Source organism: Rhipicephalus sanguineus, chromosome 2, assembly GCF_013339695.2.
Source record: "Rhipicephalus sanguineus isolate Rsan-2018 chromosome 2, BIME_Rsan_1.4, whole genome shotgun sequence".
NCBI classification, from domain to species: Eukaryota; Metazoa; Arthropoda; class Arachnida; order Ixodida; family Ixodidae; genus Rhipicephalus; species Rhipicephalus sanguineus.
The window spans coordinates 88,330,449-88,357,262 of NC_051177.1; the positions used below are offsets into that span (position 1 = coordinate 88,330,449).

A 26,814-nucleotide genomic window follows, 5' to 3' on the forward strand; every position below is an offset into this window, starting at 1 on the left:
ACACTGTAGCATAACAAACGACAGGCGCTGCACTACACCTGTGCTAAATAGAACAACTCCTCAGCCGTCAATCACGTCATTCAAGTGCGGAGAATACGGGCTCCCGAAAAGGCGCCGCGAATCGGCGCCAAAATTGCGTCAGCGGTACGCGCTGCCTTCATTTGTTCCGCCTCGTGTACGCGGTCGTTCCACTTCGCTTGTATGCACGCACTTTCGGGCCGACCGCGTACGCCAGTTATCTCGCCCTCAGCCTCGATCCTTTCTACGTGCTCCCGTCTCTTCTTTGTTGTGCTTATTAATTTGTTCTTACGTTGGCGACATCGCTCCGTCGGCTTCGAAAGAGACCGGTCGCCCAGCCGCTCCTGTTACCTTAGCTCGCTCGTCGCAGAAAGTAAAGAGGTAGCAGGAAAGGAGCAAAACAAGTTCGAAGCAGAATAAAATAAAGAAAATATAAAAACCAGCCTGCTCCGGGCCCTTGCCTTCGGGGCTGCTAGTGGCGCGCAAAGCTAACCTTTCGGCTTCAGCCAGTCGCGCGAAACAAGGTCGCTATACTTGGCAGGTGGAGAAGGCATGTAGGTAGATAGGTAGGCACACGACGTGCCAGCGTATACCGCAACGTTGCACGCGCCGAGCTACGTGTTCGACGCAATACGGCGACGCTTCGCAGCTGCTCTCGCGTATTACCTACCAGCGCCAAGCATCGAATTTAAGGAGCGTCGCCGCGCGTGCCTGCCATCTGACTCCATCCCGGTGCCGCGCTACTTGCTTCTTCGATTTTAAATCGTGTTACGCTGTTCGACCACGTCTCCTTGTTGCTGCCGCTGTCATCTCCAGGAAGTATACGAGTGTGTGTGTGTCTCGCGGTCATGCGTACGCCTCCACCTCGTTTCTTCGCCTGTTTGACGTTCGCCTGAACGTCCTCAGCGAAAAGCAACACTGCGTTGCGAGCATTGGAAGAAAGCAGCTGTTTGGTGGAGTAAGTACGCCGACAGGTTCTTGATTAACTGCCGTGCGCCGTGGCACTTTGTCTCCAGTTGAATAGATTGTATCTGTGATTCGCTGTCCCTAGCTGTAGAGAACTTCAGTCCGGCATTGCAAACACCGTTATTACGTTTAGCTTGCACTTTACTACATCAAGTTCTTCAGCATAACTTTGATAACACGCTCGATGACATGGCCACGCCTGGTGAAGATATGACGTCGTTCGTTTTTTGCCAAGCGGTCATACTCAGCTTACATTAAACCATTCTTCGTCTCTTTGGTGAGTTGTGCCCCATTCCGCAATTTTCGCGACCCATTGCACAAATCTCTACTGTTAAGACTGCTTCTTGTGCTTAAGTAAGTCATTGACTCAGCATAAAAAGAAAATCCACATGTAGGTAGATGTATACTCTGTTTGTGCTTCCTATAGTTGCGTCCGTGTGTTTAACTTTCTCAGCACTTCCACTCGGGTGCGTACTTGCGCAAGCATGTGTTTGTGCTTGACCCTTCACTTTCACAATTAGTGTGACAATTATTTTCCACGTTCATTTGGCACAAGTTCCTTTCCATCGCTGTCGCAAATTGTCCATCATACTTATTATGCCACGTACACTGATAGTACAGCATGGTCGTTTATCTAACTTCAAGGTTTTCATTGTTTTCGATAATCGAGTGCTCATTTCTTTCTAGAAATTCAGATACGGAAGCTATAAGTACTGCAAGTGTTGCTGGAAGGGGCGTCAGATATGCTCAGTTTCGGCGCTTGCTTTATAGGCAAGGATTATGAAAATATACATGTGCCTCACATTTTACAGACGTGTGGTATTGTATAGTATCGTCGACAGATAACAACGGACAATGTAGGGAGAGGCTGCCGCGTACATCTCAGTGTTACGTTGTTCATTTTGCATGCTACTATTTACGATGCACTCATAAGAGGTGGCACACATTTTTTTTTTATTTCTCGCCCACTTTACGGCTTCGCAAACGTTTTGCCGGATTGACGACACAGGCAAAATACGCATCTCAGCGGTCACATAATCACATTCATTCATTCATTCATTCATTCATTCATTCATTCATTCATTCATTCATTCATTCATTCATTCATTCATTCATTCATTCATTCATTCATTCATATTTACCTTAGTACACTGCAAATGTGTTCCATTTCCCTAGCCTTTTTTGTATTCCTACCCTTTCTCCCTTTCTCTTCCCTCACCAATGAACCCTGCCACCGCTGCTGACAACCATTCAAATGTCAGCAAGCGCAGCTAGACAGTTAAGGTTGCGGTCTGCAGCGATTTCCTTACTTTCACACTTTACGCTAGGTTCAAGTCGAAGTACAAGCTATAGTACTATTCGCTTTCTAGTGGGTCGTTTCACCCTCTCGGCAATGTTACTTTATTTTTTTTGAAGCGTTTCTGTCGTTTTCATGACTGACACATGCCATATGTGAAATCTGTGGAGCGCGATTCAAGGGACCGTGCATCCTGAATGCCCGGATGATGACTCTGGCGTACCACCTGGCTGTTATTGCTTTTAAGTGCGAGCGAATATCCACAGCCCGATAGTCGCAGGCAGTGTGCTATAGAATTGTGACTGGAACGATACGCGACGGAGCACATCGCTTTTCTCTCTATGCCTCGCTGGAAAAATGGACTGCACCGAAAAAAGAAAGAATGCAAGTGTTGTAGTGGGCTGAAGCTACAATGTTATCGTCCGCGTTTTTTGTCTTTCTTTGTTCTTTTTTCAGTGTGTTTGTACAACAAGCCGGAGTCCAGATTGACGCCCGCTTTTCCTTCTCTCTTCGGCAAATAGTGCATAGCAACGATAGTAGCGTTTAAAACAAACACACTGCTTCTTTAAGTCTGCGGACATTGTCGCGGAGATTCTCGGCGTTCAAATAAAATTAGGTGGTTTAGCGCTCCAAAAGTGCACGACTACGTCTTGGTCGAGGTCATGATCTAGGGAATAATTCTGACCCCTCTTCCTCCGACCCCCCTTGACGGTTCTTTAACGCCGCAATTGCCAAGCACCATATTCCACATGTGTTAAAGTTAGAACATATTTACTTTTATTTTCAGCAATGTAAAGCACTACATGTACAAAGACAAACAAAGCTGTAATATTTCCGAGCTAAGCATTACACGCTGCATGTTTAAAACCGGTTTCAACTACGCATGACTGAAAACGTGCTTCAGCATAATAAAACAAAAGCATAGTATGGGCTTTCTGTATAAGCGTTCCTGTGCTTAAAATAGTGTTTTAGTGTAGGAGCGCACCGAGAGTGACATATCGGACAACGTGGGTCCACGCGCACCCAAAGCACTCCACGCGTTTCGTTACCGCAGGAATGCGGCCGCCGCGGCCGGAATTTCAAAACCGAGGCCGATCACTCCGTGTACTACAACGCAGCACAACGAACGAGCTATCAGTGAAGGCAGCGAAATAACATCGTCATTCGCGTGAAACGCCCCACGCAGCGAACGCTCTCATAAAGCACACGCGAAACGATGTGTGCAAAAAAAAAAAAAAAAAAATGGCGGCGCTTATCCGTTCCGCGAAAGCAGTGTTCGCGAAAACTGCCACTCGCGAGAAATTAAAAGAAAAAAATGAGAAAGGGAGAAATGACATAAAGCTGAAAACGATATAGAGGCATGCCCCGAATTAGCTGGAAAACTCTCTCTCTCATTCTCTTTCTCTCGTCTTTTGCAGACGGCCAAAATCCAGGCGAAGAGAGCGCGCCGTTGATGATGAAGCCCGTCCACAAAGATGGCGCCCCACTGCCAGCCGCCTCTCCACCGAAAATCAAGAAACACCGAAAAGGAGAAAAACTCTTCGGTGAGCGCTTTGCTTCCTGCGTGCCTTCCTTATCGCCAAGATTGAGCTTCGTAACTTAATCTAGATTAGCGATGAGTTTAACTGCCCGCGCATGCGGTGCTGAAGAAAAAACAAAAAAGGGGCAAGGGGTTTGACTGCGCGCACTGAAGCGGGAGAATTTCCGCGCTCTCGACCCCTCCTTGTCTTGGATAATGAGTTCCTAAGGAGCGCTCACTCTGGTTTGCCACCGTACTCAGTTGCGTATGTTGAAGTTAATTACCTTTACGTTGTTTGTCCGACGGTTTTATATTATCTAACAACACTAAAACGCAAAGTACGATGAAATACACATGTCCCCCCCCCCCCTTTTTTTTTTATTGACATGATGTAAGGAGATGTTGGCGCACAAATAAGGCGCCGGCTACTCCTTAGCTCTTGGAGTACATAGGGTCCATAAACATAAAGTACATAGGGTCCAAATTTCTAATCACAATTAACCCGCAGTACATACAATATACAACTTAGCGTAACAGTCAAGGCATAACATAACAGTCAAAACAACATAGTCAACAATCACATATATGTGTACACAAGGTGCTGTTAAAAAAAATGAACAGCAACTGTTGCATAACATAACCAAGATAAAAATAGTCAACACGCACATAAATATACAATGTGCCGTTAATACAAAACAAAGCTTAAATGCGCAAGTAATGGCCAAGGATGCCACTCCCTTCAAGAAAAATTTTCAATGCTTTTAAAGCACACTTCTGTAAGCCTCTTGTTGGCCATGGGCCCAAAAGTTTCCTTAAACTTAGTGGTCTGCGGTCTAATGTTATTAACGATGATTTAAGTCGGCGTCTTGGTGCGTCGTGCTGTGGGCATTATAGAAGTAGGTGATATATGTCTTCATCTACGAATCCACAATCACATCAAGGAGTTTCAGCACGGCCAGTTCTGCGTAAAAAATGCTTGGTGTAGGCAGTTCCTAGCCTTAATCGGTGAATAAGGGTTTCCACACTTCTGTTTAAAGACAACGGAATTTCAAAATTGTTTGTGTCTTATTTTATTCGTAGTTTGTGTCTTCGCGCTGTTGCTGGAAAATGCACCCAACTATAGTTAACGGTGAACTGTCAGAATGGTTTAAATAATTAACAGCACCATTGTTCATGTTCCAATTCATGTGACGAAGATTTCGCTACATGGCCTAAAGTGAAAGGTGACACGATGCTGCAGCTATGCATCCTTCCTAATAGTTCGTGTGCAATCTCTTCCCTTGAAGCAACGTCTAGTATTAGCACCTTGCTCTGATACTGTCCAAGGCTTTAGTTTCTCGCATGGTCGAATTTATAGCGCAGTAGAGTGTGCTTGGAATGGGATAACCAAGAAGATAGCTATGCTCTGGCAAGAGCATTAATAATAACTGTGTTCGCGTCCAGGGAAAAGAAATGTACTTTTCGAGGTCACCTGTCCCTGAAGGATAGGGAATCGTACGTGCCTTCAGTTGTGTCCGATATGGGCGCCTAAAGGTCGCTGAGTCATCTACAGATGTACAAGCCTCGTTCATTTTCGGAAATATTAAGAAAAATGCAGGAAAAAGGGGAATGTCTAAGGTGTATGGATGAAAATACGTACCTTAATATACTACTAAAAATTTGCGTGGTAAAAAGGTTTTGCAGAGCTCTGGAATCTTTGAAATTGTCAACGAAAGGCACATTATGTTCCTTCTTTGTTATAGTGCAATGGACGTTTTCAGCAACTAAAAGAATTAAAAAACGATGCTTCCGCTTTATGCCATTATCACAGGATGCGTCATTGCACATTATTGCTTCCTTTTCACAGTAAAAAGAATGCTGTATACGTATATATATTATATAATGGAACACACGATGCAATAAACCTGCTAGGTTTTCATCGCGGATAATGTGAAAACCGCCGATTGCCGAGTTTGAAACATATACCGCTATGGACAAATTATTGCTTGAAGCCGTTGCGATTGTTCTTCTTTAAACGCATGCGCCGTTGCAGGCAGACGCAAACAGTGGCACGCATGTTTTGCAAAGCTGTGCATGAAGCGACTTTTCCAGGTCGCAGTGTTGCTACTCTCTTCCATGCATAGCTGCCCTTGATGGAAGAGCAAAATACGTTTCAAGGTGCGGCAGCTGTGCGGTCGTACACAATAACGCATGTGCACAGTGTGAAAAGGGTTGTGAAGGTGACGTACTAAAAAAAATTACCAAACAATGCTTTGGCGTTGAAATACAGCCTGTATACTGCTGAAACGGCGGGTAACAGAGTAACTGTTTGGTGCAGCCTTCTTCTAGTATTAATAATATCTGGGATTTTATGTGCCAAAACCACGACATGATTAGAGGCAAGCCTTAGTGGAGGGCTCCGGAAATTTCTACCATCTGGTGATCTTTAACGTGCGCTTACATCGCACAGTACACGGGCCTCTAGCATTTCGCCTTCATCGAAATGCGGTCACCGCGGCCGGGATCGCATCCGCGACTTTCGGGTCAGCAGCCGAGCACCGTAAACAATACCACCGAGGCGGACTGGTGGAGCCTTCTAGAACCTAAAAATCACCACGGAAAAGAAAGTTCACTAATATATAGGTTTGTTATCGTTCGGTTCACGTATAAGGGAAACATGTGTCACATTCCATGCATAGCGGATTGCCCTATAACTAGCATGATGGGCACGTCAAAGGCTGGCCAAGAGCTCAGAACACGAACCTTAACACGAGTACTTGTCATTTAAAGGGAATACTCTAGATGCGGAATAAAAATGGACGAAAATGGACAATAGAATGTATACGTAATACTGCTTATGTATATTTGCGAACATAACAAAAAAAAATTGGCCGCGTATCTGCGTGCTTCGCTGCAAATGTCGTCTAAAGACGATAGAAGAGGCGCTGCGTGAGATATGGACGCCATCTGGCAATACGTCGGGAAACATGAGTGCCGTGTTGCGGGCTGGTAGTCCCGGCGCAGCAGCAGGCGAAGACTGGCGGTGACCAACGCTACCGGCGGGGACGCCGGCCAGCCCGAACACGCGGTTTCGCGCGAAGCGCCGAATAAGAAGAAACGTCCGCACTCAACGAGTACTATCTACACGCTCTTTTATTTACACGTCGCCTAGGTAAAACAGGAATGCCAGAGCGGCGCCCCTGGCATTCGTACAGTGCAATACTGAACCGAAACCGAAACACAACAATGAGCTTGTGCAGAGGGCACGGAGGAAGGCAAGTTCTTTCCTTCCTCCGTGGCAGAGGGCTTTCGTCGGCGTGCATAGCGCCGCCGCATTTTCAGCGCAGTCGCATTTTCAGAGCAGCTTAAGAAACTAGGGTCTTTAGAATTACGTATATATGTATTTTCTATTAAAGGAACACACCACCTAATATTTACCTAGTGATTTTGCGCCTCAGATATGCGTAATGTTTGCTTTTTGATCGACAATCCACACAAGTATGAACCTAGCCACCAGTTCAAGATGGCTGGGCGATCATTAAGTGGTTCAACTTTCGCCGGGCGGCTGACACGGGTGACAGACAGACAAACACACACACACACAGACAGACAGACCAAAATTTCTGCGTTTAATCGTCTTTAAAAAGGATGGCTGAACCCTTCCTCATAGGAATCGGTATAACACGAAAGCGAAACGTGTCGTCATAGAGGTAGTTGATTGTTTATGGTGCACTGATATATGAGAACTTGTACAATGTCTATTGTTGTTTGGCAGCAGGGCTGGGCAAAGATACTTTGAAATTGTATCGCGATACGATACAAGATACTCAGGCAAGAAGTATTTGAGATACAGATACAAGATACTGCAACACTGATTGTATCCGATACGATACATTCCAATTGTATCTTATAATACTTCGATACATTCTCAAATTTGTTAATATATATCTATATAACGCAGCATTAAATGCCTATGCAGATAGATGTTCGCTTGAAAACTTATTAACTGCGACCAATTGTGTTTCACTTGAATGAAAACTCTGTTAGTATCTCTCAAAATTTTTTTACTTCTTGTTCATGGTATATCTGTTTCATTCCGAAACAACTTATTGGCACTGTGTTGCTGCTTGATATGACAGCTTTTATACATTTCGCTGATAGCGGTTCTTGCTTGTAGCTTTTGTAAGTGATGGTAGCTAGTCGCTGCTCTGCTTGCTGACCAGCAAGTGGGTTGCCAAGTAACCATATGAATTCAATAAGAAGCCTTCGCACGATGGTGCAAATACCGCTGTGGAGTTCTACCTTGCCGGTAAACATATTACGGTATTCGCAATAACGGATCACCGGACAGGTGTACGTCACCAAGAACATGTGCAGCCCAGAAACGTTTCAGACGAATTGTACAGTTGCGCAAAACGCTGCAGGACACCGCCGCTATTCACGTTATTGACTTATAGATCCGATTACCTGGTGACTAGCAAAAGTAAAAGGATTCAGGGAAGCCTAAATAACAAAAAAAATATATCTAAGTAAAATATAAAAGCGGTTCCATATCAAACACGGCGAATAAGTATAGAAACACGATACAGGAGGCATCCCCAAGAGCTAATAATAATTGTTGCGTTTTACGTCGAAAAACCACGGTATGATTAGGAAAGATGCTGTATGGATGGCTCCGGAAACCTGGGGTTCTAAAACCTACATATAGGCACACAAGCCTCTGCCATTTTCCCTCCATCGAAATCCGGCTACCGCGACCTTCGGGCCAGCAGTCAAGCGCCATAAGCACTGGACCACCGCGGCGGGTAACCACTAACAGCTACGACAATTGAACTCAGTGCCCATGGAAAATGGCGTAAAACGACTCTTTGGGACGCGCATGAGAAAAACGGAGCATATGGTATAACAGTGTTTCTCGAATACGTTTGCCAATGTATTTAGTATGGCGCCTAATAATTTACGTTATTATAATGCAAACTCAAATTTGCTAATTTACTTAGCAGTAAGCATAATTATCATTACTGTATACTCCAGGCGCGCCCGGATTATTATATATTTCTTCTCAACATCACCTTTACATAACAGTAAATTCAAGTGGAATATAAGTATATAAACTTATATTCCACTTGAAGACGAACAGAAGCAGAAATGACGCAGACTGTTAAAACTAGGAATAAAGCAGAGAGCTTACATTGGCAGCACGTTAAAGGCATATTGCAGTAAACAGACCGGCAGAAAAAAAAACAATATAGAGACATAGGTAATGTACGGGATGGAAAAGAAGGACAGCTAAGAAATAACTTCTGCTAACAATCAAATTATGATTTTAAAAACTCTTTGAATAAAAAAAAACAAACGCACGCCAAGATAGCGTCTGTTAGGAGAATGCTCGTTCTGTTAAATTCAGCATCGGTACCGTTGGTGCCATAGCTGTTAGAATCTTATTTGCATATAAGTCAATCTCATTACATGTAATGCAAACTTGCATTCACGAGGTCCTTCAAATCGCCGAAGTGTGAAAGCCACAAGAGGCACAGCAACCAGCCACTCTTGCATTCTTCAGACTTCGTAAAGAAGCACCACACAAGAGGAACTTCGATAATGACTTTATAGCGGCACCAGCATCTGTGCGAAAGACACGGCACGCATTGTAGTACGCGGCACAGGAGAGTGGCTAAAGTGCCGAGTATCACGGCACTGACGAAACTAAAAAAACGATTAAACAAAAATTCGGCTGGGCGCAGACGTTCGCGCGCTTGTCTGTCGAGACGACGCGAGCGCCACCTCGTAACTCTGCGCAACCAATATATAGGGACGCTCGGAGCTTATCGCCTATCCTCGATGGAAAACTCTTGCGGAAAGATAAAATAATGTCACTGCCTTTAGTTTTATTCCGGGGACTTCGTGGCAGCAGCATCAGCTTGAGAAGCTCGAGCTCAGCCAACGTTTATTGCTTCGCACGGTAGTGGTGCAATCGTAGTATCTTGTATCTTAAGATACACGATACATTCTTCAATGTATCGGAAATACTGATACAGATACTTGTTTTGCGAGACGTATCGCGATACAGATACAAGATACCCAAAAAGTATCTAAGATAGTATCGAAGATACATGTATCTTCGATACTGCCCAGCACTGTTTGGCAGGTATAGTAACGCTTGATGTGGACGCACCCACGTTAACGCCTATTGGCGCATTTCCGTCCCGATGACTAACGCCCATGATCATGATTTGACTCTTCCGGTAGCTGAAGTTCCGGTAGCTGATACTCGATATGCACTCCTTCAAAGTGTCGTGAGACGCGTATAGTCGCTGGTTAAGATACCTGGCAGAAGTGCTATCAATTTAGTCAGCATAATCATTAATATTTTTTTTACTTAATGTGGCCCTGCAACATTTCTTGAGCATGGTCAGAAAACGCTGCCGATTGGTAGTCGGGGCTCGCGAGAACACGCGAGCCAAACATTATAGCGCTGCACGTAGCCTGGAATTTACAATAAATTCTCAAATCCAGCTAAAAATAGCTCCCTCTTCTTTCCCCAAATGATGCTATATACTCAAAATCACTACGTCATATACTCAAGTTCCATGCCATTGGTTGATTTGAGCTTATCGAGCGGAATAGTTACCTTGGTCGCCGCGGGATGCCGCCATGTGCCCACGCGCGCGCTCGCGATCACACTGAATGTCAGCCACGCGTTCTTCGAAGGAAAAAAAAAAGGAAAGAAAGTGCTCAAAGTTATTACGCGCGCTGACGAAGGGTCGCATCTTCTTGGCCCCTTGTCAATCCCCTCCCTGCGTAGCTTTCAGTGCGCTCGCAGCCACGAGAGGAGGGAGAAAGCGCTTAAAGCGTGCGAAAAATCCCTGTAACTCCACTCCTACTTGATGGATTGTAAAATTTTTTTGCGGCATGCGATTAGTGAAGCGTCATGCGCTTATAGTGAGACTATTCTATTGTAACTCAGAAAAGTGTTACAGGGCCCCTTTAAACATACCACAAGCCTCTGGAGGCATTGTATGAGGAGGTATGTACTCTAAAAGTTAAGGCTGCAGTGTACAAAATAACAAAAAAAAACTATATGTTCTGCAATCATTCTACACAGATGAAAAAAAAAAGAAGAAAGGGAAGCAATTCGCCAATATACATATAAAACTGTGTTAAAATAAACGCAGGAAGCAATCAAAACAGTTGACAAGAAAATAAGGCCGCTAGCAAACGCGACAGGTCATCAAGAAACAAAATGCAGAGGACAACATCGAAGGCGAAAAAAAAACTCTGTCTCAGAAAAAAATTAAGAATGTAAAGCGAGAGGAAGGTACTATTAAAAGAAAATATTGAAAAGGCAACATAAGAAGGTGCTCGTAGATGGCCGTATTAGCTTCCAGAATAACGAAGGCTTCGAGGAAAACTTGTCTAGTCAAGTCACTTTTTAATTAGGCTATATCATAGAACGGGGACGGCGTTTAGAAATTTGGCTCTGGCTAAACTTTACACCGGTGTCACACGCGACCATTTCGCTCCTCTCTTGACACATGACTGAATGAGACGTACTAAATATCTTCTAACGTGCGTGGGCGTTTTAACACGCAGCGGATGCTTGTTCAGTGAGTCCATCGCGTCGTATTTCACCCATTTTTCATCTCGGAGTACCGCGTTACACCGCCGAGGAACATAGCATATAACATCTCCCAAGCTTTCGGTCGGGTCATCGTTTTTCTTTATATTCGCGAACAAGCAAGAGGCGCGTAGAGCCAGCAAAGTTCGAATGTTCATTGATGTTGCGTTAAGCACTTCGCTCTCGCATGCCAAGAATTGTAATGCAACGATGTGTCAGCGTACACTTTTCTACGAAGAAAAAAACAAACAAACATTGGCTGTTTCTAATTAGGACGACCATGTTGAAGTGTTCTGTTTTAGTAAAGTTGTAATTAGTCTTTGTTGTCTGAGTGGGCGAGACAGCCGCAATCCCGTCTTTAGATAACGATGTAGACATAGCGGCCGTATTTGCATTTGCGATGTCTTCCATTTCAACTGTGTATACATGTATATTGATGGCGTAATGTGTCATTTGCATGCGCCGGTTCACTGTCCTGCCGCCTTTCTAAGGGCCCTGAACGCAAGAACGTTCGTTGGTTTAAATACTCACATTGACTAATACCAGATTACGTAAATTAACTAGGAGAATCTAGAGACGCGACCTTACAGGAAGAGGGAACGCAAGGAGAGGAATGGTATAGGGTCGTCAACAAGACGAGCCCGTAATGCATCAAGCCCATCCCATACTACTGCGGCCGTGGGTGCTATTCAGGACGTTGTCAAATACCGCCACGTTATAGAATTCCGCTATAGGTCAACTCTGATCGACCCAGACGGCTGCTACGGTCTCTCGTTGACTTAATGCCGCCATCACAAAATTTGACAATATGGCGGAATTTGACACCGTACGGAATAGCACCCCGTATTGCTGCCATATTGCGGCTGAAGCGTTAGGGCTACCTTCAAAAAGAGGAGAAAGCATAAAATTAAATACCAAAATGCAGATGTTGTATTCCCTTTCCTTCATACAACGATATCAGAGAGAAACCTGACGCAGGTTCACTGACCTCAGTAGGCGTGAAAACGAACACACGTTCATTGTATATAGCTGTACAGTCCTACATCGCGTTTTTTTTTTCGGCTAAATAAATGAGCTTCTCAGATTCTTTATAAGTTTGCTTCCAGTATTTATTACCTGGGTGAAGAAACTGGTGGCTGCGAGACAGTATTCAAGCTTTTTTTTTTCTCCTCGAGCAGCTAGCTCAGTCGTTTTACCTCGTAGGGAGTTATAAAGGTGTATAAATAAAGAAGAAAGAAAAGCAAAGAACCGCGGGTAGCGCTTCGCCACGCATAGTTATTCTATAGCTGACCAACGTGTTATCACGCTACGTACTAGGTGTATTTATAGCCCGAACAGCGGTGATCGCAGCCCGACTCATCTGCTTTGTGAGGAGCACAAACACCAGATTTGGAAAGAAAAAAAATCAGTTTGCGATGATCAAAAAGCAGGCGTGCACTGGAAACGAGGACACAGCGGGTGCGGCTGTCGACCGGCGGTTTTAGAGTTTACGCTCAGAGCACCTCAAAAATGGGGAAAAAAAAAAAAAACGATTCCTCGGCGTTCGTCGCAGGCGGCTATAGCTGGCATGAAGTTAACGCCCCTTCCAAGTTACCGCGGCGATTGTGAGATACAAATTCTTTCCTGGGTAAAAAAAAAAGGAAAACAAACGGTAATATGACTACATATAAAATGGAGTATTCCAAAGGCCTACATCGTCGTGAGCCGATTCCTTAATTGCTTCTACATCGCCATTTCCCCACCCCCCTTTTCTTTTTCTTTTTTTTTTAAGCATTACGTGGTTTAATCCGATCGTGAGGATTCAAGCGTTACCAACACTTTTTTTTACAATGAGGCCTGCAGAAGACGCTATTGCTGTGAGATCGGTTAATCAGTGTATGCGTACCTTTTTTTATAACAGTTCTTTTTCATAAATTTCAGAATATGGACTACGTCTTGATTTGTTTGAAAAGAGATCCGAAAATTCGACAGTCTCCTTCACGCTTGCCCTATTTCTACAGTCGAGCGAAAAAAAATCTACCAACGTAAACATATCAGTGGCGTAGCCAGAAATATCTTTCAGGGGGGGGGGGGGGGGTGTTCGACCATTCTTTACGTATGTTCGTGCGTGCGTTTGTATGTGTGCGTGTATATACACACATGCCAACTTCACAAGCGCGGTAATTCGGGCTAGTTGGTTGTTCAAGTTCGTGGAAAAACAGCGGCAAAAACAACGGATCAACACACAGAGACAAGCAAGCGCTGAATCTGAGATAAGCAGCACTCGTTTATCTCTGTGTGCTTGTCCGTTGTTATTGCGCTGTTTTTTACGAAGCATGCAAAACTGAAACACAGTGGCCGGGGGGGGGGGGGGGGATGCTCGAACACCTTTCCTCCCTCTCCTCGGCTACGCCACTGATAAAGATTAAACTATGGTGTTCGACATGTCAGAGCAACAATTTGATTATGAGGCACGCTTCATCAAGGAACAGCGGGTTGATTTTGACTGCCTGGGATTTCGCTTAAGTTCAGTGCGTCTCATATGGATGCCTCGTATCTACATATTTGCTCGTCCTCTTCCCACAGTGTACGGCAGCCAACACAGTGTACGGCAGCCAACAGCCTTCTTCTTTTTCTTCACGCTAACACTTGTCAGCTTGCTTTATACGAGTGCTCTTGAGATTGTACTGATGTCCTTCGCATAGGCGTGCGCAGGTTTCCCCTTCATGGGGTGCGCAGGCGGACGACGGTTCATAGCAGCCCCCCCCCCCCTCCCTATTAACTCATTGTATGGGGCTGACTTTGCGCCCCCCCCTCCTTTCTTAGGTGACTAGGGGGGCAGACCCCCCCTTGCCCCCCCCCCCCCTCTGCGCACGCCTATGGTCCTACCTACGTGCACTTGAGCAAGCATTTCTGCTACGCATGAGTTCCAACGCGAAACTACCTGCATATATGGCGTCCACTGAACATCACTGAAACCGCCATGTTGGAGTACCAACATGGTGGGACGCGAAGTTTGTAATGGCACGTTAATTCTATCAGTCAATCACGTGCAGCTTATTTTGTTCTTCGTGCACAGAGGCTAAAAACGTTCCAGCAGCGTCGTTGCCACATTGAAGCGGGTGAATCGTCACATGATTATGCTGCCTTGACAGCTCAAAGCCATGTTGGAGTACCAGTACGTTAAAAGCCTGCGTCGATGACGTCGCGTGCAAGCTATTGATAGCTGTTTTGCCTTAGTCCTATATTTCTCATGACTAGAAAACATTATATGCCATTTCTTTTTTTTTTTTTTCGACTCATAACCTATTGTTACCATTTGCACATTTGTTTTATGCCGATAATTGCGTGTTGCTAAACACGTGTCCTAGTTTCATTTCATTTATTTATTTGTTGTACATTTAGAAGTCGACAGCTTTGTTTAAGATATTTGTCATCTGAAGGGATTATTTTTCCGACACCTGTATGTAATTTTATACGATGGTGCCTCTATTTAAATGTTCTCACTTGTTCTCTTTCCAGATTTCATTCCATGTCGACATGTATTCGTTCTTATGGGATTCCTCGGTCTGCTGAATGTCTATTCCTTACGTGTCAACCTCAGCGTCGCTCTCGTGGCCATGGTTAAAAGTGTCGACTCCGGAAACAAGCACCACAACTATTCGGAATGCTACTACGGTTACGCTAACGCTTCAGACGCGTACTCAAACAAGACGGAAGACCAAAAGCACGTAAGCAGTGGAAGCCTTTGAAAAGACACTGATTTCGATTGCATATCTCTTTTTTATATGAGCTACGGAATCGTGCTGCTAGACAGATCCACAACCACTATAAACCTATGAATTTCACTCATTAATGCATTTTCATCTGACGGCCAATCTTTCTTCGACTGTCATGTATTTACAAATTCGTACGAAACACATCCAGATGTGCGATGCTGTATGAGCAATTTTATCCGATAGAACAAGTACATTTTTCTTAACCCAACAAAACCTGACGTATTCTTTCTGATGCGATTAATTTAACACTTCAATATTCTACTTTATGCGCGCGAAATTTAGCGCGAGGCTTATTTTATTTTCAATACCTAGGGCGAAAGTTGTGTAGTGCATAGTTGGAAAGAAAGAAAGAAAGAAAGAAAGAAAGAAAGAAAGAAAGAAAGAAAGAAAGAAAGAAAGAAAGAAAGAAAGAAAGAAAGAAAGAAAGAAAGAAAGAAAGAAAGAAAGAAAGAAAGAAAGAAAGAAAGAAAGAAAGAAAGAAAGAAAGGTTATATATACATACAAGATAGCAAATGTCAGGCAGAACCAACTAACCAGTGATTAAATGCGGCACGCCAGCACATCACCGCTCAACAAATCGCGGAGGCATTTTCGCTAATATGCAAATGCCCCCATTAGTTATGCCGCGCGCGAGGAGTTAATCAGTTCGGCCCGTGGTGCAGGACACCGGCGAGTTCGAGTGGGACAGCTACACTCAGGGCATCATCCTGGGCTCCTTCTTCTACGGCTACGTGATCACGCAACTGCCCGGAGGCCGCATCGCCGAGGTGCTGGGCGCCAAGTGGATGTTCGGCCTGGGCGTGTTCCTCACCGCGGTGCTCACGCTCGCCATCCCAGTCGCGTCGAGGGCACACTACGGAGCGCTCATCGCCATCCGCGTACTCCAGGGACTCGGAGAAGTGAGTGGCCGCCCGGCGTTCGCACTATCGATTTTTCCCTTTTTTTTTCGCTCACTACTACTAGCGAGAACCGGAGGTTCGGCTGTAGCTGTGGCTGCGTCTCGTTACCGTTCGCTCCGCTGCTGTGCTCGACCCGAGACGGGACCCTAGAGACACGGAGCTCTCGAGACTCCGCGAGTATATAGTACAGCGCCGCTGGCGCTGGGTGATACAGACTCTGGTAACTTTGGTTTGAGTGCCGTTATCCTGTCTGTGCGACGAGGAGCAACGATTCTTAGAAGGCGTGGAAACGGTGCAAGGAAAGACAAAAAAAAAGTGAGGACGAAGGCAAATAGAGAACACGCGAGTGCACGTAAGGTATATCTTTCTGGTTTCGTGCTCACATTTTTGTGGTGGTTGTTTCTTCTACGCCTTCTATAGGATCAACGAACCAGGTAAACATCACACTCTTTCGCAGATAACGACTCATGCATGAAAGAAAAAAATCTCGAAGGCTCGTAGCAGTGACGTCAAGCGCGTAGTCACGTGTTTCCACGGCAGAACAAGCAACAAAAAAAATTGTGAACGGTTTTAAGCAGCCAGTAATCGCTTGATTACTCTCTCTCGGTGGTATGTGGACAACTAGTGTGCCGTCACCGATTCGTTTTACCTTGGCAGCGTTGCTTAAGTCAGCGTAGGTGACGAGCACAAATAGGTCACTGGGCACTGGTCTACTCCCGGCCAAGTCGCCACTGCTCTTCCCCGGTTTTGATCGGTATCCAACATTAAGAGGAGCAGCTTCCTCCTCCACGACACGCTACGAGGAAGAAATGCGCTCACTTCATACGGAGCTGTCGAACTTGACTGGTGGCCCGACAGGATAATCTAGGAGTTGCTTGACGAAGATTATGCGTACCATAATTACAAGCACACAAACCGCCACGTGAACACACTCACAGACGTGCGTTGCACACCACGGGGCTCAGTACAAGCGTTGAGCGCAGCGTCTGGCTGTTTCTGAAGGTGTCAAGCCGATATCTGTATAATGCCGTTTTATCGTACAGTCGGCATCGTTTACGTTGGCATGACCGCTAAACTTCTGTTATAGCGCGCACAAGCCTCGTGTCACTAGTTTATGCGCATTACGCTTTGTGACGGGCATAAGCAAACTACGAAGGCCAAGGGATCGAGAACCGAAGGGCAGGCACATTATTCTGCGTTAAGACTCGGGCTCAAACAGAGCAAAGAATGCTGAGGTCATCCCGAATACTGGTAGTATGTGAGGTGCCATACGTTTTCATCGCGTTCGACATCAGCTTTGCTGCAATGAAAAAAACGGCCACGCAAACCTTTTATATAGGATATTGCACTTTTGTAGTTGTTGTTGTGGACGTTGTTAAAATAGAAAAAGAGAGCTATGCGAAAGGTGTGTCAGTGTTGTGGATGAAAATGAAGTGTCCGCAAACAAGGTTGCATATCGGTCAGCTTAATCTGTAAGAGTGCCTTAATTGGTTAACTATAAGAAGAGTACAAAGAAGGCCAGAGGTTTTCCCTTGCAGTGCCTCCAGTGCTTCCAGTGCTATAAGTGGTGCCTCCAGCCTGCATATAGACCCATATTTGGTGAAATAGAATCACGCGACACCGTACTCAGCTCACTGGATGTCTCACACCTGTGAGATGAATGTTATCCGTCGTCATGCGGTTTTCCAGCACACCGTCACAAGAGGCTCTGATTGCTTCGGTGGCAGCAAGCTGGCGGTATCGTATTACTTTTGCTGTCAACCTGCGAATTATATTTTATGCGCGTTAGCTCCGATATTTCTATTCCTCTAGAGCAATAGAAACCCACTCCTTGTTAAGCTGTAGAGGAATGTTCGTGTTCTAAAAATGGTGTTGTCACGGCAGGCGCACACGCGCGCATAACCAACTGCGCTCGAAAATGCGGACAGCAGCTGTGCGCACCCGCAGGCGCGCCCACATCATGAGACGCACACGTCAAGGCTAGGCCAGTCTCGTTTCTTTCTTCTTCTTCTTCTTTTCTTTGTTTTTGTCAGGCATGTATATCTCTGCAAACAGCTCATCAGGTGCGTGGTCTCTCTATCAAGATCACCTCGTATGAGACTCAACACTGTCTATGTCGCAATATATTAGTATTACTGCATTATTTTACACGCGCCCAAACCCTCCATCGATCAGAAGACCCAGAACTTGCCTGATTGAACTACATGTGAACGGTTTCTTTCGACGGCGTTATTTTAGACTTGCATCCAGGAGTTCATATTTCAATAAGGTTCTCATGAGTCAAGAAGGTTTCTCTATTTGCTATCATGCGCCAGATCCGTACGCAATAGTGACAGCACTGTTGCCGTCACTGGAATGGGTACTTCATATATAAGCATTGCCGACCGCCACGTTCAAGTCATTATTACCGTATTTTTACTTTTGACTGCCCTTCTTTTACCTTTTTGTCACGTAACATCATTAACGCGACCAGAATGTGAAGGCTCTGTGAGCAGCCGCTGACTGGATACATGCACTAGAAAAAAAATAAACTAACAGAAACGCATGCAGCAAAAACACAGAGGCCACATATACGGTAATCTTAGGTCACTTTTACATACTTTTTGTCTTCGGGAATTCAATGCCGCCCGTTAAAAAATAAGCTGTACGGTCACCGAATTCAAGCACCTAATTTCTGTTAAGGTATTCGGCGAATGAATGCTTTGAAACTTAAGGGAAATGGGACCGATGACATTCGCACGCGGTCTCAAAATAAAGAGAAGATAAAAGCAGTGACGTGCCCCGGTCTACCATTTGCGTGCGCAACTGTTCTTGCGCTTTAGTGGGCTTAACGTAATATGGACGAAGCAACTTGAAGCCCGAGGCACCGCGCTGAATATGTCGCTGGCTCCGTAATAACTTGCAACTGAGCCCTGCGACTCAACGAGCTTTAGTCCTAACAAAGCAGTTGCTGCTGCATATGTGCCGCGCTCGCGAAAACAACCCCATCTTCCTGCTCTTTTCTTTATTACTTCTCGCATAGAAGACTGTCATGATGCAGCCGGTGTATCCGGTTTCCGGCAATCCACTTTTCCGCGTCTGACCTCATTCCGGTCATTGTCTGTCGGCTGGGATTCAGTTTCTCATCTTTATTCCAGCATAAACTTCAGCTAGCCGCGTGGCTATATAGTATTTCAGCCCGTCATCCTCCGCAGCGATCCCTGAGGTCACACACCCTTCTTAACAAAGCGACAGCTGTGGGGCTGTGTTGTGCCGCTCGTGCGTTGACCTTTCTTTCGGCTTTTCACTTGTTGCTTTACACATATATCTCCACTGCATTGAGCTGGACGCTCAGATGACTGTGCGTATTCGATTTCAGTACTATGTAAGGAGGCACCAGATTAAGCATTGTATAGGACTGCCGCATTCCTTTATAAACACTTCGCGAGAACTATGTGCCTGTTGCAGCTGCGACTTTCGTGAGCGCGCAGTGCATTGCATTAAAGGTATCATGTTAAGGCAAAGGCGAAAGCCTTAATATGAAACCATCGGTGGCGTCGACACGAGTGATAAAAAAAAAAAATCTGATGACGTCACCCCGCAATCATGCGATAAGGTCACAGGTCGCCAAATTTTGTGACGTCATCATGACGTCGCTATGACGTCATCACATGACCTCGTCGCTTGGTCGAAGGTGCGCCGATCCCGGAGGCACTGCACGACCACGTTGGGTGCAGAAAGCTTTCAGTGGGGGGGGGGGGGGGGGGGGGTCAATACCATCGACTGAGAAGATATAGAAGACGGCTGTCGTCTTCGAGTTGTCTTAGGCAAATGCATAAGACACCTTGTGACTTCTTTCTTCGTTTAAGTGGGACACGTTGAGGTTTGAATATTATTAATTTGTCGCAAATTCGCGCTACCTCGTTACAAAATGCGTTTGTTTATCTTACAAGCTCGATATCGCTTCCTTTGACTGTGCGCGTTTTATGTCAACGAGTTAAAAACCGTAAAAAGAGTTAATGACCGCGTGCGAACAAGTTAATAATCGCCTATATATATTTTTTTTCCTTCTGCAGGGCGTCACATACCCAGCAATGCACTCGATGCTAGCGCAGTGGTCGCCCAAGTTCGAGCGTTCCACGGCCACTGCACTGGTGCACGCCGGAGCCCACGTCGGTGCGATGGCCGCGCTCACGTTTTCCGGGTTCCTCGCAGCGTCCACGTTTCTCGGCGGCTGGCCAGCTGTGTTCTACGTGTTCGGTAATTTTACGCGCGCTTCAGCGAAGGTTTCATCGAGTAAGAGATAGAGCAAGCAAGACCTGGTTGAGAAATAAGTCTTGCTGTTTTGTCGATTCTTATTGAGATAGGAGTGGGGGATCGTCCATTACGCAGAGCACAAAAACGTTGTCCAATCAAATAGACAACATAGATGCCGAGAGAGAAGAAACGGGTACAAGGGCGGTAGAAGATTAATTGGCGTGTATAAAACAGGTATAAATAAGCATGATGAATTCAGCTGACTCATGAAAGCGATAATCAGGCATTGCTTGTAGAGGCCGTCGTCCTGTGGCGGTGGTGGTAGTAGTAGTGGTGCTGCTACTGCTGTTACTGCTGCTGCTGCTGCTGATAATGATAAAATGTGAACATAAGTGCTAATAGCAAATCGACTATGACGTGTAAGAGAGAGATACACACACTTAATCACTGCCGGCTTCAATTATATAAAGCGACACCGATAAAGAAAGCCTTGAAGTGCAAATCATTTACGCGAAATTCTGCCAGGCCGAGAAAGTCTTTCCTATTCGGGAGCCTATAATAACTTGTTCTGTTATTCGCCTCCTGTGAAGAGTGATTCAGAAGAGATTCAGGTTCCTTTTGTCCGAACTTCATTAAGCACAGCGAGTGGTCTAGTCGTTACTAACGGTCCTTTTGCCGAGCGAAGAAACAGCGCGGGCGAAGGAAAGACAGCTATAGCTTTTTCCGCGCAAGAACCCGATGTATGGGCGCACTGTTCTTACAGACTGACTAATACAAAAATACAGAAGGAAAGCATTAGCATGCATGCGTGAATATGATGAATGAGACTCAATACTACGACGACAGTTCAAACCTTCGCTCGTGTTTGTCACTTCTCCTGTCAGCGTTTTCAATTTCCGCAAGACGAAGTCATAGTGAGCAGTACACTGTGCGGTATATTATCACGTGGTCGTGACGTTGACGAAGGCAGCAGTCGGCGTGCTCAAGAATGAATGAATGAATGAATAAAGTTTAATTGATGTCAGTCCGGCAGTTTCTTTAGGGCGGGGTGGGGAGAGAGGGGATTAACACTAAACGTTTTTATTTGGACGAACTTGTGCCCGAAAAATGAAGACAAAGTATGTACATAGTACAAGCAATTCACGCTGTACACTGACTGCGGCGAACAGAGCGTTGGCCATCGGTAACGTGATCGTCGGTGGAACGCGTCGTCTTTTATACAGCAGCTACCGAACCTTCCAGCGTTGTCGCTGGTGCTCGCGTAAGCTCTCGAATAAACTTGACCGTTCGCGTCCTGCGTGTAATCCTAACGGAATGAGCTCAAAAAATCGCGAAGCTTCTAGAACATTGCAGCGGGTTCTGCGCTGAGTGTTGCTAACAGCCTCTGCGAGTGAAACTCGAACACATCAAAAGAAAGCGTGGCAATATGGTCATACGTGCCTCCTCTCTCCTTCATTCCTTGCTAGTTCTGTCTATTTCTTTTGGTCCGGATTCGTTTCACCATTGTCACACAAACCTCATGAAGCAAAGGTCACGCGCGACCGTTTCCTTCGAATTTCCAGGCTTCCTCGGCTGCGTGTGGTTCGTGTTTTGGATGTACCTGGTCTACGACAGCCCCGAAGAACATCCTCGAATCACCCAGGAGGAATACGACTACATTCTGATCAACCAGGGTGACGAAAAAGTACAGAAGGTAACTTCCTTTTAAAAAAATTGCGATTTGCAGAATTGCGCAAGTTTTTTCTAGACGTCTCGCACACGAGGGAGATATAGCTCGCTTTGTTTGCTTCACATTTTATGCGAACCGAACCAATGAACCGTGAATCCCGAAGCCTTATAAGGCGTTACGCGGATGTAAACGTTTCTTTTTTTTTATTTTTCTGCAGAACTTGAAGATACCGTGGAAGCCCATCGCCATGTCGAAGGGACTCTGGGCTCTTTCTCTCGCACACTTTGGATCAAACTGGATCTACTACACATTCCTAACCATTATTCCTTCGTATCTGGCCACGATCCTCCTTTACGACATCAAAAAGGTGGGTAAACTCAGTAGTCGCTATCTTTCGCTACGCACATTTCCTCAACAGATATTGTAATAAGGGAAGCGAACAACAACTCCTCACTCGCTTTTATAAGGGCTGATTCATTACTGAAGTAACACAAAATCGTCTTCCATTATGCCGTTATACATTCAGTATTCCTGAATCGTAGAAACCTATACTGAAAAAAGACGTATCGTAATAGGCAACCAGCCTCTCGAACATAGGTAAATACGTCCGATGACACACGGGCGTTACGTTTAATACAAAAATGTAGTTTTTGTATGAGGAAGCGTTCAAAGGAAACATTGAACGCCCCCAACTTCCTGCACGTGCACGTCCTTTATATATTATTACATTTTATTTCATTTCAGAACGGCCTGATCTCTTCTCTCCCTTACCTCCTCACCACGATCACCAGCTGTTTGGCGAGTGTTTACGCCGACGTGCTGCGGAAGAAAGGCATCATGAGCACCACAACCATCCGAAAGTTTTTCAACACGTCCGGTGTGTTTTCCTTTGTCATGGTCACGTGCTTCTGTGGTTACCGTGACAACGAGAGTTAGTGTGAAAGCGCGTGTCATATGAGAACCTGGTGGGCGGAGTTACTAGATGGATGGCCTACGCTGAACACAGCCACACATTGTAGCGCGGGAAAACAGGGTCCTGGCATTTCTTTCTCGCGTGACTAGTGTTCAAAGCTGAACTACGGTAACTTCTCAAACACAATTACTCGCATCAAGGAACGGCACGAGCGCATCATTTTTCGTATCAACGAATGCGAGGACTGATTAGACAGGCGTTTAAACAGACGTCGTATTGATTACTCGGCACATAAAAACAAACGCACAAGATCAAAATCGACGCTAATCTCACATTCGATCCCCTGCCAACTTTGCTAGCCTCCCTGTGTAAACAAAACAAGTTATGCTGCTCCGTGGTTTTCTTAGCTCAGATTGTTTAGTGTATTGTGAGTTTTACAGTTATGTCTAAAAACATTATGATTTCGTTTAACAAGATGATATTCGAGGGAAATATCTCGCTTAGAAATGGTGCTATCCAATGCAGAATTCTGTTTTCTGTTTATTTTGTGCCTGAATTTTTCCTTGTGAAGGCTGTAAAGAAATCGATGTCGTTTTTAATTAAAAAAGGAATACTGGGTATATTTGCCTATAGTTGACAGCATGACATGCTAGTCGCGAGTTTTTGGTGAAGAATATTACCTACACCGCCAACCTCGGTTGTTGTGCAGTGGTACTCGAAGAAAACAAAGGATATAGGGAACGGCTGGCTACTCCGTGGCAGGCTACTCCGCGGCAGGCGGCTCCGCGGCAGACTGCTCCGTGGCAACTACCTCATTTTCTGATCTGCGCTGTCGAATCCGTTTTGGCTGATCTCGCAAACCTAGAAATAGTCTTTGAATTGCAGCATACGATCGAGTGTACCTTCACTAAGTACTGCACATTGATACAAGCTGGCAAAGTTATCGCGTGTGAAGCGCATGATATTCCTGTATCAACCGCATTGTAGTACATCTAATACTAAAGCAGCAGAAGACGTGCCATTTTCTGTCGTGCTACCGGCCAATAATCAGATAAACGGATAATTTTATCGACGGACACTCGCAATTCTCGTTTGTGTTTTGAGCGTGAACAAAGCAGTGTGTAGTTTAGAGAATAATTGTTTTAGAGAAAATAAAACAAGCAAAGAGAGAGCTGATTTCGTGTGATAACACAAAGCGCATTTCCTTTCTCTTCGTGTTCGTAGTTGGCGCTGTTTCATATTAAAGAAAAATAGACTCGTTATATTATATGCAGAATGCCATGGCGGCTAGTGCGAACAGAACGTTGCTATCTAGCGTAATTTTCTGCCTAGCATCATGACCTCATTTGGAGAATTCCGTTTTTTCTTCATTGCAAGGCGAAAAGATGAAAGGAAAACATCTGCTTACGCTAACATCGCTGTTGCCTCGGGTAAAGAAATTTGCACTTTTTATCCTTTTCTTTATTAGCTCGTAGCACCCACGCCTCCAGGTCAGAAAAGTCCGATTTGCGTATCTGTCTTCATTACAACGCCTTTCGAATGGTTCCCCAAAATCTAAACAGCGAGGCTTTCCTAGATAACAAGGCTGAGATGAAGGCCTCGTCGTCGTTACGCCGGGACTGCCCGACAAAGCTTTCTCCATTACAGGCGCGACGCGCAGTGAACAACGACTACGGCAAAGGATGCTAACGGAGCTATCAGTGAGACGTGGTGTAATGGGGTTGGTTTGGTAGCGGTGACTGCCCGGTCTCCTTATTGCGAGGCCCCCCGCCCTGCAGCCAACCCCTACTTACAACGCGGCGAATGCGCCGAGTGAAACTGTGGTCGGGCTAACCACGGCCCGGCCTGGGTCTGTCCCAATTACGAGACGTTGCGCGGTTCAGACTCCCGTTTATCTTTTTCTTCCACTATTAAGAGTGCGGCGGCGGCTCAGACTCATAGTGTTGCGACCTTCGCCTTCGCAGCCGCCGTGGTGCCCGCACTCCTGCTGATCGGGATGCCGCTGGCCGGATGCGACCGAGTTTGGTCCGTGGTCCTGCTCAGTCTCGCCGGGGCGGCGCTGGGCGTCCGAGAAGTGGGATTCATGGTCACCCACATCGACATGTCGCCCGATTTCGCCGGTAGGCCTTGAATGCGCTCGGACGGTAATGCACGCACAAAGAAACACACGCAAAGTACATACACGCTCACCGACTTCGGTCGAGGCTGAGATAGATAGATGTACAGGCAAGTCTTCTTTACGACGCGCCGAGCCAGCACGGTCGGTGTCTGTATGCGTGACACGTGACGAGAACGTGGCCGGCGCAACGATACATCGCCACCTCGGTATAGCCTTCAATGAATACGTGTTGTTTTGCCTTTCTTATCGTCCTGCTCAGCGGCGGAAAAGAGAATGCACACGAGATTTACTCTTTCCCCGCCGAAGTGGCACGCTAGTTTCTTGCTCTGCTAGTGAAGAAGAAGCGACGCCCGTCTAGCCCCTGCACGTGCCTCTCTATAACTATCTCCAAAGAATGCCGCACGCGAAGGGAGGTCGGTTCACTTAAGCTTTAACCAATACAGAATGGTTGTGTGCAGAGAGGTGATGATGCGGAGTGAGAGAGAAACGTTTATTATATGCATGACCTCCAGGCTCGAGTCCCCGCTGTCGTAGCGCGGCGGTGTGCCTGGTCGCCGTGTTGACCGTGTTAGTCATGTCCCATTGACCGTGTTTTATGTGGACTGCCAGCCCTGAACTCGATGTACGGTGTCTAACTTTCAAATGCAGATGCATTGGAGGGTGGGTGCGACGTTAAAACGAGTTAAAATGTATTGAGAGAGCGCTCTAAAGGGTGATCAGAAAAAAAAAAATGCAGGTATAACAAAGTGACGGCCCATGCAACCGACCATCGAGCATTGAGTGGTATTGTCGCTGTACCCGGTGATATGTTGACGCTTTCTGTCTTTCTATTGTAGCTTCGATCTCTTGCCGTTATTTTCTTTTCTTCAATCCGTGAGTCCTTCGTAAAGGCGGAAGATCGTTTTTTTTGTAGAGGATCACCATTGTCTGCCATGAAGCTAATAAGAAAAAGTTAACAAATGTAATGACTGTCAAAATAACTCTTCTTTAGCAATGCTATCCTCATATTTAAGATAGGTATGTCTAGTAAAACTAAATAAAACTTCAACCTCAACCGTGACTAAGGTTGAAACACTTAATAACCAGTACCGCTTGTCACTACTTATAACTTATAAGCCAGTGCTAGAATACGGTAAAGTGCAAATGACAAGCCCTTTGTATGCCTTCATGGTGCTACAGGACGACGGATGACTACTCAATGCAATGTGGTACGGAAAACTAGCGAAAAAAAAAAAACATGACTCGACAAAGAACGAATATTTCATCTTCTCTTCAGGACTTGTCAATCAGCCAACCCCTGTAGAAATTTGAAGCGACGCGCGGGTAAAATCACTTTCCCACCAAACGAACGTAAGTTTCGACGGTGCAGTACTTACGATATGCAGGAAGCACGCTTAAATCATGAAATACCCTTTCTGAGCTTTCATCAATACCAACACGTGTATGGGCAGGGTTGCGGGTGAAGAAGTCCCACAAAAGTCACAGGGCGCCGTTGATCTTTTTCCCCCACCACTAAAACCCTGCCGATTTGATTTTCCTCCCACCAAAAGTAAAGTCACTTTTGGCACAAGGCAGCGTATGGAAAATCCAAGCCACGTTACTGCAGCCTATAAAACCACCTAAAGGGGCGATAACTGAGCTATACGGACTGGGCGTATTTAACCTGCCCTGCGTGACGACCTGGATGTGATACAAGTCCTCCAGTATGCCCGTATACATACAAGCACCTAACCCTTGCTCCCACATTCAGATAACATATTCATCCTTCCGGAAGCCAGCGACGAGGGAAGCTAGACAGTGCGTTAAACAAACCGAACGACTGC

At 45.6% G+C, this 26,814-nt stretch overlaps 1 protein-coding gene across 1 annotated transcript in view; it reads left to right on the plus strand.

Moving 5' to 3' along the window:
• Window positions 1-26,814, plus strand: part of LOC119381726 (uncharacterized) — a 92,490-nt gene that overhangs the window by 36,613 nt on the left and 29,063 nt on the right. Inside the window, exons 2-9 of the mRNA XM_049412877.1 lie at window positions 3,700-3,825; window positions 14,899-15,107; window positions 15,818-16,054; window positions 20,110-20,293; window positions 21,853-21,983; window positions 22,177-22,326; window positions 22,704-22,836; window positions 24,837-24,992. Of these exons, the coding sequence (XP_049268834.1) occupies window positions 3,700-3,825; window positions 14,899-15,107; window positions 15,818-16,054; window positions 20,110-20,293; window positions 21,853-21,983; window positions 22,177-22,326; window positions 22,704-22,836; window positions 24,837-24,992 (1,326 nt within the window). The remainder of the gene's footprint in view (window positions 1-3,699; window positions 3,826-14,898; window positions 15,108-15,817; window positions 16,055-20,109; window positions 20,294-21,852; window positions 21,984-22,176; window positions 22,327-22,703; window positions 22,837-24,836; window positions 24,993-26,814) is intronic.